The 17,825-nt window shown below is 42.6% G+C and overlaps 1 protein-coding gene across 6 annotated transcripts in view; it reads right to left on the bottom strand.

The window, feature by feature from the left end:
* Window positions 1-17,825, bottom strand: part of Fmn1 (formin 1) — a 374,621-nt gene that overhangs the window by 223,451 nt on the left and 133,345 nt on the right. For all 6 annotated transcript variants that reach the window (XM_059261098.1, XM_059261099.1, XM_059261101.1 and 3 more), the window contains one exon: window positions 7,470-7,531. In XM_059261098.1, the coding sequence (XP_059117081.1) occupies window positions 7,470-7,531 (62 nt within the window). The remainder of the gene's footprint in view (window positions 1-7,469; window positions 7,532-17,825) is intronic.

The following is a 17,825-nucleotide window of genomic DNA, read 5'->3' as shown; positions in this document are numbered from 1 at the left end:
ACTTGAGATCTCATGCCTTTGCTACCAGTATTTGGGAGGCACACACGCCTTTAATCCCAACACTAGGAAGAAAGTGAAATGGCTGGGTGGAGAAAGGCATATAAGGCACGGGGAGACAGGAACTAGAGGGCTTTTGGCTGAGGACTCAGAGGCTTTCAGTCAGAGGATTCGTGGAGATAGGATCTCGCCTTCCATTCTGCCTGAGGATTCAGTAGTGGTAGGAAGTTTCTCTAGTGGCTTGTTCCTTTGTTTTCTCTGGTCTTTCAGCATTTACCCTAATATCTGGCTCTGGGTTTTTATCATAAGACCATTTAGGAGTCATGCAACAATTCGATATGTAGGATATCTTGCCACCCACAGGTTGAGAACCACTGCCCTACAGTCTCCAGAGAAGGAAGCCTAAATTGAGGGAAAGAACAGATCTGAATGGCCTGTGGGCATGCCTGTTTTGATTGTTAATTGATTTGGGAGGGCATAAACCACTGTGGGCAGAACCATCCCCTGGGCAGGTAGTTCTGGGCTATAAGGAAGCTTAAGATATATATGAGCTTAAGAGAGAGAGAATAAGAAGTTTCCTCCATGGTTTCTGTTTTAAGTTCCTGCTTGAGTTTCTGCCCTGACTTTCCTTGATGATGAACTTTGACCTGACAGTGTAAGAAGAGGAAAAAAGACTTCCTTCTCAAAGTTGCTTTTGGATAGAGCAGTTTATCACAGCAACAGAGATCGCTGGGTCAGCATTGGATTAGACAGAGAGAAACACAAAAATCACCGCTGCCTCAGAGATGCCTTGAGTAAGCAGATGAGAGACCAGAGCCCCACAGCACAGATGTGTGATAAATCCTCTCAAAAAAACTTGAGTGAAACTCAGAAAGCAATTTCTGCAAGGAGATAATACTATATGACACAACACAACACAGAGATCAAAACAGGAGCTTCTGGGGGTGGGGTGCTATTCAAATGTCTATAGTTCTTTTCCAACAAGGCAAATCTGCACCAAACGAACAGGTAGATACTTCTCAAACTTAAACTGACCCTAAACCACACCTCTTTCTTGGGAGCATTTCAAAAGCTGCTGTTCTGTAGAACAGGCGTCAGGGAGACCTGGTGCAGAGCACAGCCTTTTAAAATAGATGAGAGAGTAATGAACAATTTGACACGAGTTAAGAGGTTTCTGAATGTGCAATGACCAAAAATTAATTAAAACCAACTGTGTGGTGAATCTGAGGTCACTCTGGCGGCACTCATCCTAGTTGGGTCGCACAAATGCAGCCTCGTTCCAGAACATACAGACGCTTGCTTCCCACTGCATCTGTCATCACACCACGGAACACCCATGAATGCTGCCGGAGATAGTTCAGCTCAGAGAAGACAACAATACGTTACGAACCATGGTGTTTTTACTGTGCTGGTAGCTTTCCGCTCTTAGAGAAGCCATGACTTAGTATAGAAAACAAACATTTTAATATTTCCCTCTCATCATTTCTTAGCACATGATGTTGAAAATTAACTACCTTTGGCTTGGATAGTGTCATAATATCTAGCTTTAGTGTTTTTAATGTTTAAGTTCCTGAATTGAGTTTCATTTAAAAGGAAAAATTAAATGAATTTTGGCTTGCAATTAGAACAGAATTTCCAAAGACTTCTGAAATGACCCTAAATATACTTTTGCCATTTTTTATTTATGCAACATGATCTCAGCACTGTTAATTATAATCTATAACATAAATATCAATAAAACTTAAAAATAAATATGTTCTATGTACCTCAGAATCAAATATTCAGCCAAAATTTAATTCTTTATGCAAAAATAAACATATCTATCTCACTTTATATGTACCTAAATGCCCAAGTGTTCTCGTTAGTTTGTTATTGTCAACTTGATACAACCTAGAGTCACCTGGGAAGAAGGAACCTCAATTGAAGAAAGAAAGTTGGCCTATGAGCATGTCTATGGAGCATTGTATTGCTTGCTAATTGATGTAGGAGGGTCCAGCCCACTGTGGGCAGCATCATCCCTAGGCAGGTTGGCCTGGGCTTTATAAGAAAGCTAGTTAAGTGTGATGAGCCAGAGAGCAAACAAGTGAACAGCATTCCTCTGTTGTTTCTGCTTCAGTTCCTGCTTGAGTTCTTGTCCTGACTTCCTTCAGTGAAGGGCTGTGACCTGAAAGTACAAGCCAAACAAACCTGTCCTGGCCCTCAGCCCCATTTACCCACCCCTACTCCCACCAGTTGCTTTTGGTCATGGAGTTTATCATAGCAACAGAAAAGTAACTTAGAACAACAGGATTGTGTGAAAATATTCTAGGATGAAATGAGATCATAAGTAAAATAAATGAAGACGATCTGGTTTGGACCATCCTGATATTGAGCACCAGAGCATGAGAATGGACTGAAAGCACAGTTAAGTTACATTCAAATGTCCTGAAGAAATATAACATCATCAACAACAAAACTCAAAAAGCACTCTAAGCTCAATTTGTCTAATTATGAAGAGATTTAACCCAAGGAAAATGAATGAGAAGCATCTGTGCTACAGAACCAGTGCCATCAGGGTGTGTCCTACTCAACATCCCTCGAGTGGAAGGGTGATGCTAGCTTCACCACCACCAAGATCAATAACGCACAGTTGCTAAGACCAGGGAAACTAAGTCTCAGAGAAGTTCTCTATTTCATATGGTCATTGTGCAAGAAACTGGAGCCCTGATGCCAAACAGAACCGAGTTCTCTCACGCTACCATATGAAAGAGTTTGTGATGGTGATTTTCAAATCCTAGGTCCTAAGCAACATCAAAGAAATGACTATTGTACTGGGAGGGAATGAGTTTTATCAAATGCCTGAAGAGGTCTAAACTGTTTCTACCCAGTGATCGTGAACTTGCTGAGCAGTGCTTCCTACAAACCCTACACAGAAGCTTCTCAGGCAAGAAGCTCAAAGGAAACATAAAAGGGAAGTTTCTGTCTTTCCCCAAAGAAAGCCAAAACCATAAGATTATCAAAACCTGAACTAGACAATAATGAGTATCACGAAGTGACCAAACTTTCAAGATGGGGTACACTAAAAGAAACACATATTTTTGGGGAGGGAGATAAAAGAAAGAACTTTCCTACGATAAAATTATAAATTACATAAAATAATGACATCATAGAAAATGTCTGGGCTTCCACACCTTCCTTCCCTGGTTATTTGAAACATCAGCCAAATGTTTGCATTTGCACAGTAGCAGATAAGCACAAGGCAGCAATATCTGATTCATTCAAGACATCAGTAAAAAGCTTTATGTGTGTCAGAGTACACATTTGAAAAGCTACTCTGAGAATCAAGCCTGATTCTTACGCTACTCCACAACTGTCAGGTGAAGAGAATGAATGAGCCTAAAAGCTCTGTGCTCCTCCACCTGTTGGCCTTCATGAGACAGTCTGCAAAGGCCAATCTCCCACCAGAGCATTCCACATAGTTTCCATTGCTGGAGGACTCTGTGGTCCAGAACAGTATAGAAAGGCAGGCTTAGGAAGCCCTGAAACACCTGACTTCTCCATGCCCTGTCAATGAAAAAGAAAACACAAGTAAAGGCTTCCAGGGGCATCACTCATAAAGACATGAGAACCAAAGCATCAGGCCTCCCAGCCATTACCTTCTGCCAGTCTCGTGGGATTTGCCATAGGTAGGGGTGATAGTCAGAGAGAATCCACAAGTACAGCCAGACCGGGTTTTGGTCTGTATATGTTATGAATGGTATCTACTCTGATGGGTTGCTGTTATTGCTGAACTATTCATCTCATTTTGTTTGCATTATCATTTAGAAATGGGAGCTAATTGAAGCACACAGGAGTCAAGCAGGTGATCCACCCAGGGCAGACAGTGGTGGACAGAAAAGTACAGGTGAAGTGGACACCAGCTACCATGTTAAGCAGTTGGAAGCTACACGGAACAACATTACTGCCAAATTTTCTAATGTATTTAAACAAAATGCTAGAAATCCATTTCTTACACATCTCTACATTTAAAAATGTGTCTTCCTATTTCAGATCTTTAAAGTGCTATATTTGAAACAAAAATGTTTCTTGGGGGCACACCACAGACCGCTGGCTGTCTGCCTGTGACTGCAGTATGTTTCAAGACTATTCAACTATAGAAACTGGGCTTGCTGCCCACACAGCCGTAGCATGCCACAGGGTTCTGCAACTTGGCATAACCAATGTATTTGGGGTCTAAAAAAATTTAACTTCACCAACAGCATCTAAAGAGTGGGTAATTGTTTAAGAAATTTACTCTCCAAAACCTCTAAAGTATAATTATGAAAATTTGTTAATGTTCAGTAATGCTAATCATATCAGAATCTGATTCATATTTAAAACAGGAATCAGCATCATACTATATTTTTTCCCTGTCATTTCCTCTTCACTTTCCCATCTCTTGTTGTTAGTCTGGATGTCCAATGTTCCCTCAAAGCCCATATGTTCAAAGTTTGGTCCCCAGCCCATAGGACAACAGGTGGCTGACCGGACCTTCAGGAAGGAGAACAAAGTGGAAGGAAGTGAAGACAGTAGGGGGGTGCCTTTGAAAGGAACATTGGGATCCTGGGCCCTCCTGTCTCTCTCTTCGCTTCACACACTCAGTGAAGTCAACAGGCCTTTTCTGCCATGCACTCCTACCATAAGTCAAATGGAACAAGGACAACTGACCATGGACTGAGACCATGAAGCAAAAATAAAACCTTTTTCTGCTTTGAGTCTCTTATGGTGTGTGTTTGCTACAGTGTTGGCATGTTGACTAATATGCCAAGCTTTTCTTCATTTGAGAGGTAGGATTAGAGGATTTTCACAGTATAATTTACATGTAATATGCTTAGCTCAGTGCGGCTTTGGAGTAAAGACTCCAAAGCCAAGCATTTCCCTCTAGTGTGAATATTATTTCGTTGGCCCATTCTTCACAGAGCTGATTTGCAAGCGGGAAAACTAAAGACTCTGACCACCTCACTGTTACTAACCCTGTCTATGGAAGCACTCCTGTCCCAACCCTTCTCTTAACCATGCTTTAACTATCCACCAGCAACTTCAAATCCTCTTGGACAGCTCAGGACCTTTCTCATTCCACCACAGAGAAAAAGGAAGTGACGTCATTTACAAACAAGGAAATGGGCTCCATCTGTCCCTTTCCCCTAGGCGTGAGATGCACTTTTCCACTTTGTTTCTTTGTTAAATTAACTCATTCCCTCTCCAAACCATGCACATCAGTGTGAATGTGTGTGATATGAATCTGTACACTAGCTATTTGCAGTGACTTCAGGTAAAACCCAACATAGCATCTCACCTTTTTATGACTTGCTTTCTTCACATTTATTTATTCATATACTACTTTGTGGGTGGGTGGGTGAGTGTGCACGCAAATATGCACACATGTCCTCATGCTATGGCATGCCTGTGAAGATCAGAGGACAACACTTAGGAGTCCCATTTCTCTTTCTACCATGTGGGCCCTGAGGATTGAACCAGGTAACTACTTGGTGACCCCTGAGCTACCTTGCCAACCCTTCTACTGCATTTGAAAACATACTATAGAAAATTGAAAGGAGGAACTTATGCAAATCTAGTAAGTAGTTAGTAAACAAAATATACAAGGAATGCAGATAACCTCCTAAGAGGAAAACAAGGAGGTTTTAAAATGAGCAAGGAAAGGAGTAGCTATTTCCCAAAGGAACACATAAAACGGCCAGCAGGGATATGGAAATAGGCTCAGCATCACTAATTATCAGGGAAATGCAAATTAAAACTACAGTGGGTTATCCTTTCTCACTTGTCCTAATGGCTATTACTAAAAAAGATGGAGGGCAACAAATGCTGGCCAGGACATGGTGAAGGGAGCCATTAACTCCGTTCATGGGAATGTAAGCTAGTAAAGTCATTAAAGTTCATAAAACTGAACCACCGTATGAATGAGCAGCTCTGCTACTATATATGTTCACAAGGAAGCTACAGCTGCAGTCCTGTGCTCCCTACAACACTGTTCACAAAAGGGAAGATATAGAATCAATCTGCATGTCTATAAAAGAATGGAAGGATAAAGAATATGCATAATACAATGGAATATTATTCAGCCAAAAAAAGAGGAAATCCTGTCATTTTCAGTAATATGGATGAAGCTGAAAGACGTTAAGAAAAATAAACCAGGCACAGAAAGATAAACATTGTGTGATCTCACTTATAGGTTGGATTTAAGACAGTGAATTCACAAAAACAGAGTCAAAAGACGGCTACTAGGGGCTGGGGGTGATAGGTAGGGAAATAATTGAGGAGAGGTTGATCAAAGGACATAAAATTTCAGTTAGAGATGAGAAGTTGAAGTATTTGCTTGTAGTGGCCATTCTAGCAGCAATGTATTACCTACCTCAACACTGCTAACAGACTGCAAATCTACTTACTAAAAATCAGTTAAGTATATGAGGTAATACATTTGTAAATGAAGTTCAGTCATGCAACAAAGTATGATATTCCAAAACATGTTGTGCACCATAAATCATATTCAGCTCCTATGTGTCAACAAAAATAAAATGAATAGGAGTATTTGATCCACAAATTCATTGAAGTAGCACATTTATAAGTAAACTCAATTTATTCACTCCAGAATGCACACTATTTCCAAACATGCCAGGTACTATAAATTATAATTTCTATCTGTCAATAACATTTAAAAGGAAGGATATTGTAGCCACAAACTGATAAAAGTGGCAAATAATGAGTTCATATTTAAGGGAGTAGTAGTTTTATTTAAAATTTGCCACTATTCCTGGATAATGCATGTGGCTTACCCCACCCAGGAATAACCTTGACTTGAGGGCCGATTCACTATCCAGCGGCTTGAAATTAAGACTCTGAACTTCCTGCCATATGCCCTGTAAGCAAACAACAAACCTGGAGACTGACAATTCGATGGTAAACAGAGGAGGACCCACTGGCACCTGTCAGCACGCCCTGAGGACACAGGGTGACTCAGAACACATCTGAATGATATCATGCCCCAGGGAGGAGCTAAGGAGCACGCAGAGGACAGAGTGGGACAGAAATCAACTCCAGGGTTTATAGCAACATCAAGTTTTAAAATACTTCCCGAGATCAGTGGAAGTCTCAATACTCTCTTCTTTCCTGATCTAAAAATACAGAATCACTCTTGCCAAAGCGAAAAGCATTTCCAGTGATTTCTTTCAATGTTAGAAACCAGAGTTTATTAAACACCGCATCCAAGGCTTTCATCCCAGAATAAGGTTGATGCCCACTGGCAGCTGTGAGCTGCAGATGAACTCTAGTTAGATGCTCCCCACGAAGAGGAATATTTACTTCACTTGGTGCCCACTGGCAGCTGGGAGCTGCAGCTGCTATCGAGCTAAATACTCCCCACACGAGAGGAATATCCGCTCAGCACACAAGAAAAATAACCATCAGAAGGCCAGTTCAGTAGAATCAAAGAGATATACCTGCAGGTTTTCGATTTCTTCTTTGTGCTCCCTCTTCAGATGTAAGATAGCAGCCTGGTATTCTGGAAGATCACAAGAGAAGCCAGTTACAAAGGAACACAAAATGAGTCAGAAACTTCAAAGGCACATCACCTGAATCCCAGCCGGCAGCCACCCTCCAAATAACCAAAGTAAAGACGTCACATCACGTGTGGACAGGAAGGAGATCTGTTAGACATCGTGTCCAGACACGGTCAGGACTGGGGTACAAGGGGATTCCTTCCCTTCAATACAGCCTGGATCATGGAAAGTGCCAAATTAAGCAACCAGGGCAGGGGTAAAAAGAGAAGAGGCATGTGAGTGAGTGCCAGATAAAGAACGGGTCAGGTGTCGGTCTTCAAGGAGCTGAAAGTTCATGCCCCATGGCAAACACCACAGATGTGTTAAGGGAGATTATAAAAGAAACTTTCTATATGAGATCACAGATCTCTATTTTTAACTCTGTTTAAAAAAGAAAACAAGAGAGAGAGAGAGAGAGAGAGAGAGAGAGAGAACAAGACACGAATGAATGCAAGCCTTTTCTAGTCTCTTGATCAACCAAGAAAGCCAAGACCATTTGAAGGAGAGATTCTTGGGAGAATGGAGGCTGAAAATGGGACAAAAATAAGTTTCTAGTCCACTTTTTATCTGAATGACATTTATCCCAGAAATACGACCCCAGTGTACACAGGAACTGCAGTCAGATATTAAAACTACCACCCCACTAGCTGAGCCAAAAGCACAGGAATCAGCTAATGTGCATAGGACCACAGAACCATTTGTGCTAGAGAGAACTACAAAGCAAAATGCTGTGACCATGGACTTCTGTGGGACAAACCGGCTCTTTACAAATGTGTTCACGGTCACAGGCCTGTACTGCAAGAGACAGACTACTCCTCTAATTTGGTACCATGAGGTAGGCAGACAAGCTGGTGCTCCAATTCAAAAGTGAATGAGGAAAGTCTGCACCAGGAGAGCAGCTTGGGTGTTGAGGACTATGGCTAGCCACACTGCAGCCCTGTGAGGACTGAGCTCCAGAGGTAATGCTGTGGGCTCTCTATCTATACCACACTGAAGATCAAACCACTTGTAGCTATCCCCAACAAGCACTGCTATCATCTGGGACACCACCATCTTTCCAGTACCCTACATTCTCCTTCCCAGAGGCTGCCTCGTTCCCCTCTTACCAGCATAAAGAGTCTCCTCCATGACAGTATGAGCCATCTATTAAAGACATGACCCAGACCGTATCTCACTCCTGGCTTTCCACAGAACTTGGACTCCAGACTCCAACCTGTAGGGGCCAGGGAGGTGGCTCCATGGTGAAAGCACTTTTTGCACAAGCATGAAAATTGAGTTCAGATACCCAGCACCCAAATAAAAGCTGAGTTTGGCAGCATGCATCTGCAACCAAAGAGCTGGGTCAGAGCAAGGAGACAGGTGGAGTTCAGGGGTTCACTAGCCAAACAGTCTCGCTGAAATAGAAAGGTCTAGTTCAATGAGAGGTCCTGTCCTAAAAAATATGGTTGAGATCAACTGAGGAAACACCAGACATCAAACTTGTGTGCCTCTACCCCTACCACACAAGTATGGACAATGGCACCTAGATACATGAGAACACAGGTACACACACACACACACACACACACACACACACACACACACGCCCCAAGCCCAAAGGCTTCTTGTGATCTGTTTCCTCTAATCTCTTGTTACTCCTTCTACTAGCCCATTACATTCCAGGCATGCTGGCTTCTTGCCATCTCTTAAATTTATCAAATGCTTTTCTAATGGACTTTGAGGTAGAGTCCCAACCTATGTGACAATAAATGTATGAACCCAGTCAACCCAATATTCTATGAAGCAGTCAAAGGAAACCAGTTCATTCAACCTTCTTGAAAAGCATCTACCTGCCTCTGAACAGAAATCACATAGACCATCCTATAAATTTATTCATGTTATATAAAATGTGTCAGCAAAGGTGTGACATACAGAATTATGACTAATTTACTAACAAATTGACAAAAGAGGCCACTGCAAAACTAACACCCAGAAAAGCATGATCTATCTCCTCCTTAAGCAAATATTTTGGATAAGCATACCACCATTACAAGTAGACAGAAAGCACACCCTTATGCCAGTAAAAGTAATAAAAGGAAATGCAGCCTTTATTAATGGGATATTCATTTTAAGACTTCAGAAGGTAACAGGATGGAATACAAAGGTTCCTCATAGGGCTGGCAAGATTGCTCAGTAGATAGAGGTGCTTGTCACCAAGCCTGACAACCTGAACTTGATCCCCAGAACCTACATAGTGAAAGGAAAGAACTGACTTCTGTAAGTTGGTTTCTGACCTCCACATATGCATTGAGGCATGCACACCTTCTCACACACACAGACACACATGTACACACACACACACACACACACACACACACACACACTCACACTACATTAAATCTAATAAATTTAAGTAAACATTCCCAAATAATCCTGAATCAAAGCTAGGTTGGCAGTTTCACATGTGCCTTATGGGAAGCACCCCTCTGCACCTCAGGTTTGGTTTGAAAATGGCTTAGAGTAGCTTGGGGCACATTCTCAGGGAGGATGATGAGACAGAGATGTCAAGTACTAGACCAAGGACTGGCATTAATTAAGAAGAAAACTTAACCCTAGTATTTGGTGGCTGAGATTTTGTTCTCATGGGACAGAGGAATAGAGGGTTTGAATCTAAGGACTTGAAAGTGGCAAATCCCTCTGCCCTCTGCAGTCACCAGAACCTTGATGAAAACTCAGACATTAATGAAAATATTTTATATTTTGCACCAAAAAAGAAGCCCAAGATATTCTTTCTTTTTCTTTTAAGAACATCGTATATGAAAGACAGAAAACACAGAATCTCCTTAGAGGCAGAATCCAGTATTCTGGGAAATGATATACAAGAACTTCCTTCTACAGAGTTCGTTCTAACCAGCACTTAATCGAACTCGGAGCTTCACTTGGTGGCTTCCTGACCTGTTCATAGCAACGAAACATCTTTTCTGCCAAGTGTCTGGCCTGTGTCTCCAACTTGCCAAGGGCAGAATCAGAGACAACTCCACTAACACTGAAGGTACAGGTCCGCCATAGCTGTTGTCTGCAGCTGGCCATACACATTCATCTCAGGAAATAGGAGAGCGGTCTTGTTCTTCCATAGCACTGGCCTCAGGAACAGATCTAAGCACACACTACAGACTTCTAAGAAGACCCTATCATATCTAAGCCCACGTGGCAGAGGAGGAACCTGAGATGTTCAGGTTGAACAGCCTTCCCGAAGCCACGAGCAATAAATGCCAATGACAACATTTAGCCCCAGAGAACCCGTGCCATTTAGCCTGGGGACTGTTGGCTTGGTATAGCTCTTGTTCCTTCGGTTGGATAAACATGAAGTACATACAAACTCGGAATCCCTGAAAACTTCAAGGTTGCTCGCTTTGTCCAAACACTGAACTCACTCAAAAGTCTGGATATTTTCTATAAGTTGTTAAAAGGGAGATTATGTCAGGGCTCAGCAATCAAGAGAACTAGCTGCTCTTCCAGAGGATCCAGGTTACATTCCCAGAACCCATATGGTGGTTCACAATCATCTGTAACTCCAGTGTCAGAGAATCCCATGCCCTAATCTGGCCTCTGCAGGCACCATGCATGTGGTTCGAATATATACACAGGAGGAAAATATATATATATATATATATATATATATATATATATATATATATATATAACACAATTTTTAAAGTTTAAAAATTAATTAATTGAAGGGAGATCTCATCTATTTTTAATCCCAAGGTTTGAGGAAAAGAGGTGTCAAAGTGAACAGTGTAAGGTCTAATGTCTAGTAATATCAAGGATTGAGGTTAGGTTCTGTCCATTTTCTCCAGATTTCCAGGCTAGTAGTCACAGTTCATCGTTAAATCTGATTTTACTTACCCTCTCACACTGCTTTAGCTAGGGTTTCTACTGCTGTGATGAAACACCACAACCAAAAGCAAGTTGGGGAGGAAAGGGTTTATTTGGCTTCCACTTCTACCACTGGAGGAAGTCAGGACAGGAACTCAAGCAGGGCAGGAACCTAGAGGCAGGAACTGATGCAGAGGCCATGGATGGAAGCTGCTTACTGGCTTGCTTCCCATGGCTTGTTCAGTCTGCTTTCTTTTAGAACCCAAGACCACCAGCCCAGGGATGACACCACCCACCATGGGCTGGGTCCTCCCCCACTGATCACTAATTGAGAAAATGTCTTACAGCTGGATCTCATGGAGGCATCGCCTCAACAAACCGTCCTTCCTCTCTGACGACTCTAGCTTGTGTCAAGTTGACACAAAAAACCACACACACACACACACACACACACACACACACACACACAGATCCTAGACTTCTCCCCACTCCTCTCCTCTCTACTCTTCCCTTCCCCCACCCACCCCCATTAAGAAATCTTCTGATTAATTCACTATTGAGAGTCACCTGCATTTCTTTCTGTCTAGGAATTCTGGCTTGCCCCACTTATTCTCCTTTTGGCTTTTCCCACTGCCTCCCATTTTTACATTTTAAAATTCATCCTTCAGTCTTCAAGGGCAAGGTCTTCCTCTGAGTTTTACTTGAACAGTACTCAGCTGGTGCTTCTGAAGCTAAGCATGTATGTACCACCCACACTATTTAGACGTGCACATCCTTAGTCCTATGATGCATCTGCTTACTGACTTGGAAACTGGAAGATGCTACAGAAAGTAACTAAGTGTCATAATCAACAGGTAAAGTCTGGGTGCTACTGCCTTAAGACAAGGTTCATTTAATTTAAGAAAAACAAGTAAAGCCGGGCGGTGGTGGCGCACGCCTTTAATCCCAGCACTGGGAGGCAGTGCCAGGCGGATCTCTGTGAGTTCAAGGCCAGCCTGGACTACCAAGTGAGTTCCAGGAAAGGCGCAAAGCTACACAGAGAAACCCTGCCTCGAAAAACCAAAAAGAAAAAAAAAAGAAAAACAAGTAAATTAAGAAATAAGTGAAAATAATAGTAAAAATGTTGCAAATATGTGTCAAAGATAAAGGAATTGAGAACATAAGGAATGGCAGGATATGCTAAGAACACAAATTCAAATTTACCTAACCATGAGTGGATGCAGAGATAGTCTCCAGTGATCTCAGGAGCAGATGAAAATGTTCAGTCATATAAAGCAAACAAATACAAGCCATTTACTCCAAAACCCAAAATAAAGTCAAATTTGAGCTCCTATGTTTAGCATACTTAGGCAGGCAAAGAATGCAGCCAGGTCTCAGCTTGCCATGCCTCCATAAGTAATGCACCTAGCCAGTGCTAACCATGCGGCCTGGGGGGAAAAAAAAATCTTTGTACCTGCCAGGAACAGTGGGAAAGGAAACAAAGGTAAAGGGAGCCAGCAGGGGGAGCGGTGCTGGGGTCAGGGGCACTGCCAGCAGGTGGTTGAAGGTATGATACAAGTTCTGCTTGATTGATGGATGGATTTTTTATTTTTATTTGTTTGTTTGTTTGTTTGTTTGTTTTACAGAGGGCTGCAGTATATAGCCCTCCCTGGCTGACTTGAACTCACACAGATCCATCTGCCTCTGCCTCTTCAGTACTCAGATTAAAGGCATACATCACCATGCTCTGCAAGGTATTTGTTTGAAGTGTTTGAGTGAGTGAGTGAGTGAGTGAGTGAGTGTGTGTGTGTGTGTGTGTGTGTGTGTGTGTCTGTGTCTGTGTCTGTGTGGTAAGTTCAGTGCCCGTGGATGCTAGAAGAAGATTCCAATCCCCTGAAGCTGGAGTTTTGAAAGATTATAAGCAGCCCAAATGTGAGTGCTGGGAGCTGAACTCTGGTCCTCTGCTAGAGCTGTGGGTGCTTTTACACTCTTAACTGCTGAGCCAGCTCTCCAGCCCCCTGCTTGATGTTTGGCTGCTGACAACTTTGAACTTCCTTCTTTCCCATCTTCCCATATAAGAGTCAATGGGCAAGAAAGCCTTTAAACCTGGCAAGAGTCAGACCACACAAATTACTACCCATGAATGGGAACCCTTACCCCATTCATGCCTTCAAAAACTAGGAAATTTTAAGCCAATCCCCTTCCCTTGCTCTTCCTCAAATCATTTTCAGACCAGCCTTGGAAATCTCAGGATGTATGGAAAAACAAACAAACAAACAAAAAACCTTTTCACATATTCTTGTGTGTGAATAGTGTGCACAAGATCTCAGCATCTGAGTCAGGTTAGGGGTCAAAGGCCCATGTTGTCCCTTCAGAAAGAATGAGGCTGTGTAGAGGTTAAGTGAACAATGGGCCAATTTGATTATCATTTTATATGTATACAGAAAGGATAATAATTTCTGCACCTAAACAACACAGCATTGGACAACAGATGGGAGAAATACAATAATTCAAGAATTATAATTGTCAATATCTAACCTTGGCCAGGAACAGTTGAGATTTCTTTGGGCAGAAACATAAGAATTACCAGCATTAAAGGGTGAGGAGAAGCATCAACTCTCTAAGCTTACTAACATCCTATTGTTATGGTTTAACTGCTTAGGGAACCTCATTCATATATTAAAATACTACTTCCCTCAGAGTGATGATATTAGGAGGAGGGATCTTTGAGTGGGAATTGGGTGATGAGGACAAAACTACCATGAACCTGTGAATGGAATTAGTGTCCTTATACAAGAGTCTCCTAAACCCAGCTCATCCCTCTCACCATGGCAACGTAAGAAACAGCTATCCAACAAGAAGATCTGGTGGACCAGGAAATGGACCCTCCTCCAACCCTGAATCTGCTGCCACCCTGAACTTGGGCTTCAACCCAGTCATCAACACGATGAAAAGAATTTTTTTTTGTTTATAAGCTCTCTGGATTATGGAATTTTGGTTATAGTGGCTTGAACCTACTCTACCAGATAGCTTCTTTCACTGAGCCAGGCACTCAACTAAGCAGAGTGTGTATAAAAATGAGCAGAGTACATTTCCAAACTCAAAAGGTCATTCAAGCCGGTGGCAGTGGTGCACACTTCTAATCCCAGCACTTGGGAGGCAGGGACAGGAGGATCTCTGTGAGTTTGAGGCCAGCCTGGTCTACAGAGTGAGTTCCAGGACAACCAGGGTTATACAGAGAAACCCTGTCTCAAAAAACAAAACAAAACAAAGAAAGGTCATTCAAGGCTTTTATCTTTGATATGAAAGAAGCTTTCATCATGGTCACTCTGCTATGACAAAATTAAGTCTTTGTTGTCTTGAAAGGCCTTATTTGATCTTATCTGAATGTTTTATTTGCAGACATGGATTGGAGCATTGCTAGAAAAATATTCATCTACTTGCACCCCCTTTCCTTTGGGATATAGAAAATCCCCTTGCCTTCAATTTGGCCAAGTGACTAGCTGGGGCTGGTGGAATAAAGGGCGGTATGATTAAAGAGGATACATCTGATGACAGCTTTGCCTGCCTCTAGCAGTACTGCTCCTGCTTTTAGGTAAGAACACACCTTGAGTGCCCGCTACTTCCTCAGCGTGGGTCTGGAGAGATGCACAGACCCAAACCCCAGGCACAGCAAGCAGGGAAGCCAGCTCGGAAAAGCTCACCCGAGCAACTGTCTTTACACAAACTTGTTACTGGGTGCTGCTGGAAATTACATTGGTTTGTTGCATAGCATTGGTGCTGCTGGCAATGGTTAATGAGTATGTCTGGCAAGTTTCCAGGCAAGTTTACTAGTTAGAGACTCAGAAAATTTCAGAGGATTAGAGACATGAGATGGGTTCTCCTTGAACAACATAGGCAGGCATGCAAAAAAGTTAATGGGCCTACATGAACATGTATATACTTATACTACTTCATACTGAAAATCTGAGCAAGGAACAGTTCTGAGATAATGAATGTGAAACAGGTTCAAAGATCAATAGTCACAGCTGTGACTCTGAACATTTACCTGAATTGCCAGCGCACAGTGCTGGATGGCTCACCTCGGAGAAAATAGCCATTCCATCAAACCCTAGGTGCCTTAGATAGTCTGTCTTTTTACCTCATCCTCTTACTCCTATTTCCCATTTTGTTAGGGTGAAGATGCCAAGCGGTTAAGAATTCCAGGAATAGGAGACCATGGTAAATGAAGACCACATGAAAATAGGAAGAAACAAAATGCCAGAGAGACCCACAGAAATCCACAAAGATACCCCCACAACAGAATGCTGGCAATGGTCGAGAGACAGTCCGAATTGACCTACTCTGGTGATGGGATGGCCAAACACCCTAATTGTCGTGCTAGAAACCTCATCCCACTACTGAGGGATCTGGATGCAGAGATCCATGACTAGGCCCCAGGTGGATCTCTGGGAGTCCAATTAGCGAGAATGAGGAGGGTTTATATGAGAGAGAATTGTTGAGACCAAGGTCAGATAAAGCACAGAGACAAATAGCCAAACAAATGGAAACACATGAAATATGAACCAATGGCTGAGGGATCACTAACTGGATCAGGCTCTCTGAGTGGGTGAGACAGTTGATTGGCCTGATCTGTTTGGGAGGCATCCAGGCAGTGGGACCTGGTCCTGTGCTCATTGCATGAATCGGCTGTTTGAAACCTGGAGCCTATGCAGGGTCGCTTGGCTCGGCCTGGGAGGAGGGGACTGGACCTACCTGGACTGAGTCCACCAGGTTGATCTCAGTCTGTGGGGAAGGCTTTGCCCTGGAGGAGATTGGAATGGGGGGCGGGCTGGGGGGAAGGTGAGGGGGACGGGAGGGGGGAGAACAAGGGAATCTGTGCCTGTATGTAGAACTTAATTGTATTGCAAAATAAAAATTTAAAAAAAAAAAAAAAAAAAAAAAAAAAAAAAAAAAGAATTCCAGGAACACAAGCGTGATGAAGCTTATCTCCTTCCTACACTTCTAGACACACACTGAAAATAAAATGTAAAAACAACTGAAAGTATTTGATTCTGTCACTAGATGGCAGTCACGATACTGCATATTGGAACTACCTACCAAGCACCACAGCAACTCCTGAAGGCTCCGTGGGGTGGAGGGATGAGGAGGAAGAGGAGCAGGGGACCTGGGGGTGGGGGTGGGGAACTGAACCAAAGCTGAGAAACAACTCCTGTCATTCAAAAATTTAGAATGGATACGGTCACTACTTGAGAAGGAGCAGAACAAGTGCAGGATTTTTTTCAACCATGCCTACAAAAAAGGCAAGCATGACGGAGGGGGCTTCTAGGTGTTCCAGGCTAGCATCTGACATCAGCACTGACATCTCAATTACAATGCAAGAGAGTTAAGTCACAGGTGAGTAGCTAAACAGAACATCCTAGACAGCAGTGTGATGAAGCAACCATGTGATGTCAGGTGTCCAGGGCCTCTGGCTCTGAGCTTGCTGGGACCTGGTTCCAGGAGGAGGCAGGAAAGTTACTGCAGTCACCAGGGCTGAATACCCCTATGGGTGAAGACTCTGAGGCCATGTTTACAGTTCAGAAACCAACTGAGGTGTGCTTCCCCAGGTGGGAAAGGGAAGCCGAAGGAAGCATCCGTAGGATGCAAAGAGGATTAGACATGACCGGATTAAGAACAAGCTTCCAACCTTAAGTCTCATGCCATGCTTGTTCCCATTGACTGGTCATGCAGCGTTTGTATCATTCTGGTGGGAAACCCCGAAACACCATTCTTACAAGATGCACTTCTAGTCTGGAGGTCTAGTGAAATACACGATTCCTCAAGTCATTCTATAGATAGGAACCTTCAAGCCAAAGCTCTAATCTGCACCATCAAGAAGCCTAACAATCAAAGCAGACAAAAAGATCAACAACAGAAGTACGATATCACTCAATACAAATTTAAACATAAAACATCCTGAAAATGTTTCATCATTTTCAGAAATCCTTAGCAAGTCTAAAATAAGAACAATTATTGTTAACAAAAATGACAATATCACACTTTTAAAATAAGGACAAGGAAAGAGCAGTAGCTGACTATAAAGATGTGACATGCTAAGCTTAAACACAGGTTTAGAAATAAAAAGCTCAAGAGCTTTGACATAAACTCTAGTCCAAAAAGCATTTTTGAGTAAAAAATACTGAATAATTAAGAGCTTGGCTTGCTATAAGAAAAGGAAAACAAGAATGAATCATAGGACTGGGGAGGGGACTCGGCAGGTAAAAGTGCTTGCGCAGCATGAAGATCTGAGTTCAAATACCCAGCATTCATACAAAAAAACAAAACAAAACAGTACAAAAACCTAGGCATGGTCACCCACCTGTACTGCAGCCCTGTGAGGTGAGACAGGAGGCTCACAAAGGCTTGATGGCTGCCACC

This window comes from Peromyscus eremicus, chromosome 4 (genome assembly GCF_949786415.1).
Source record: "Peromyscus eremicus chromosome 4, PerEre_H2_v1, whole genome shotgun sequence".
Taxonomy (NCBI): Eukaryota; Metazoa; Chordata; class Mammalia; order Rodentia; family Cricetidae; genus Peromyscus; species Peromyscus eremicus.
This window is presented reverse-complemented; position numbering and strand designations above follow the sequence as displayed.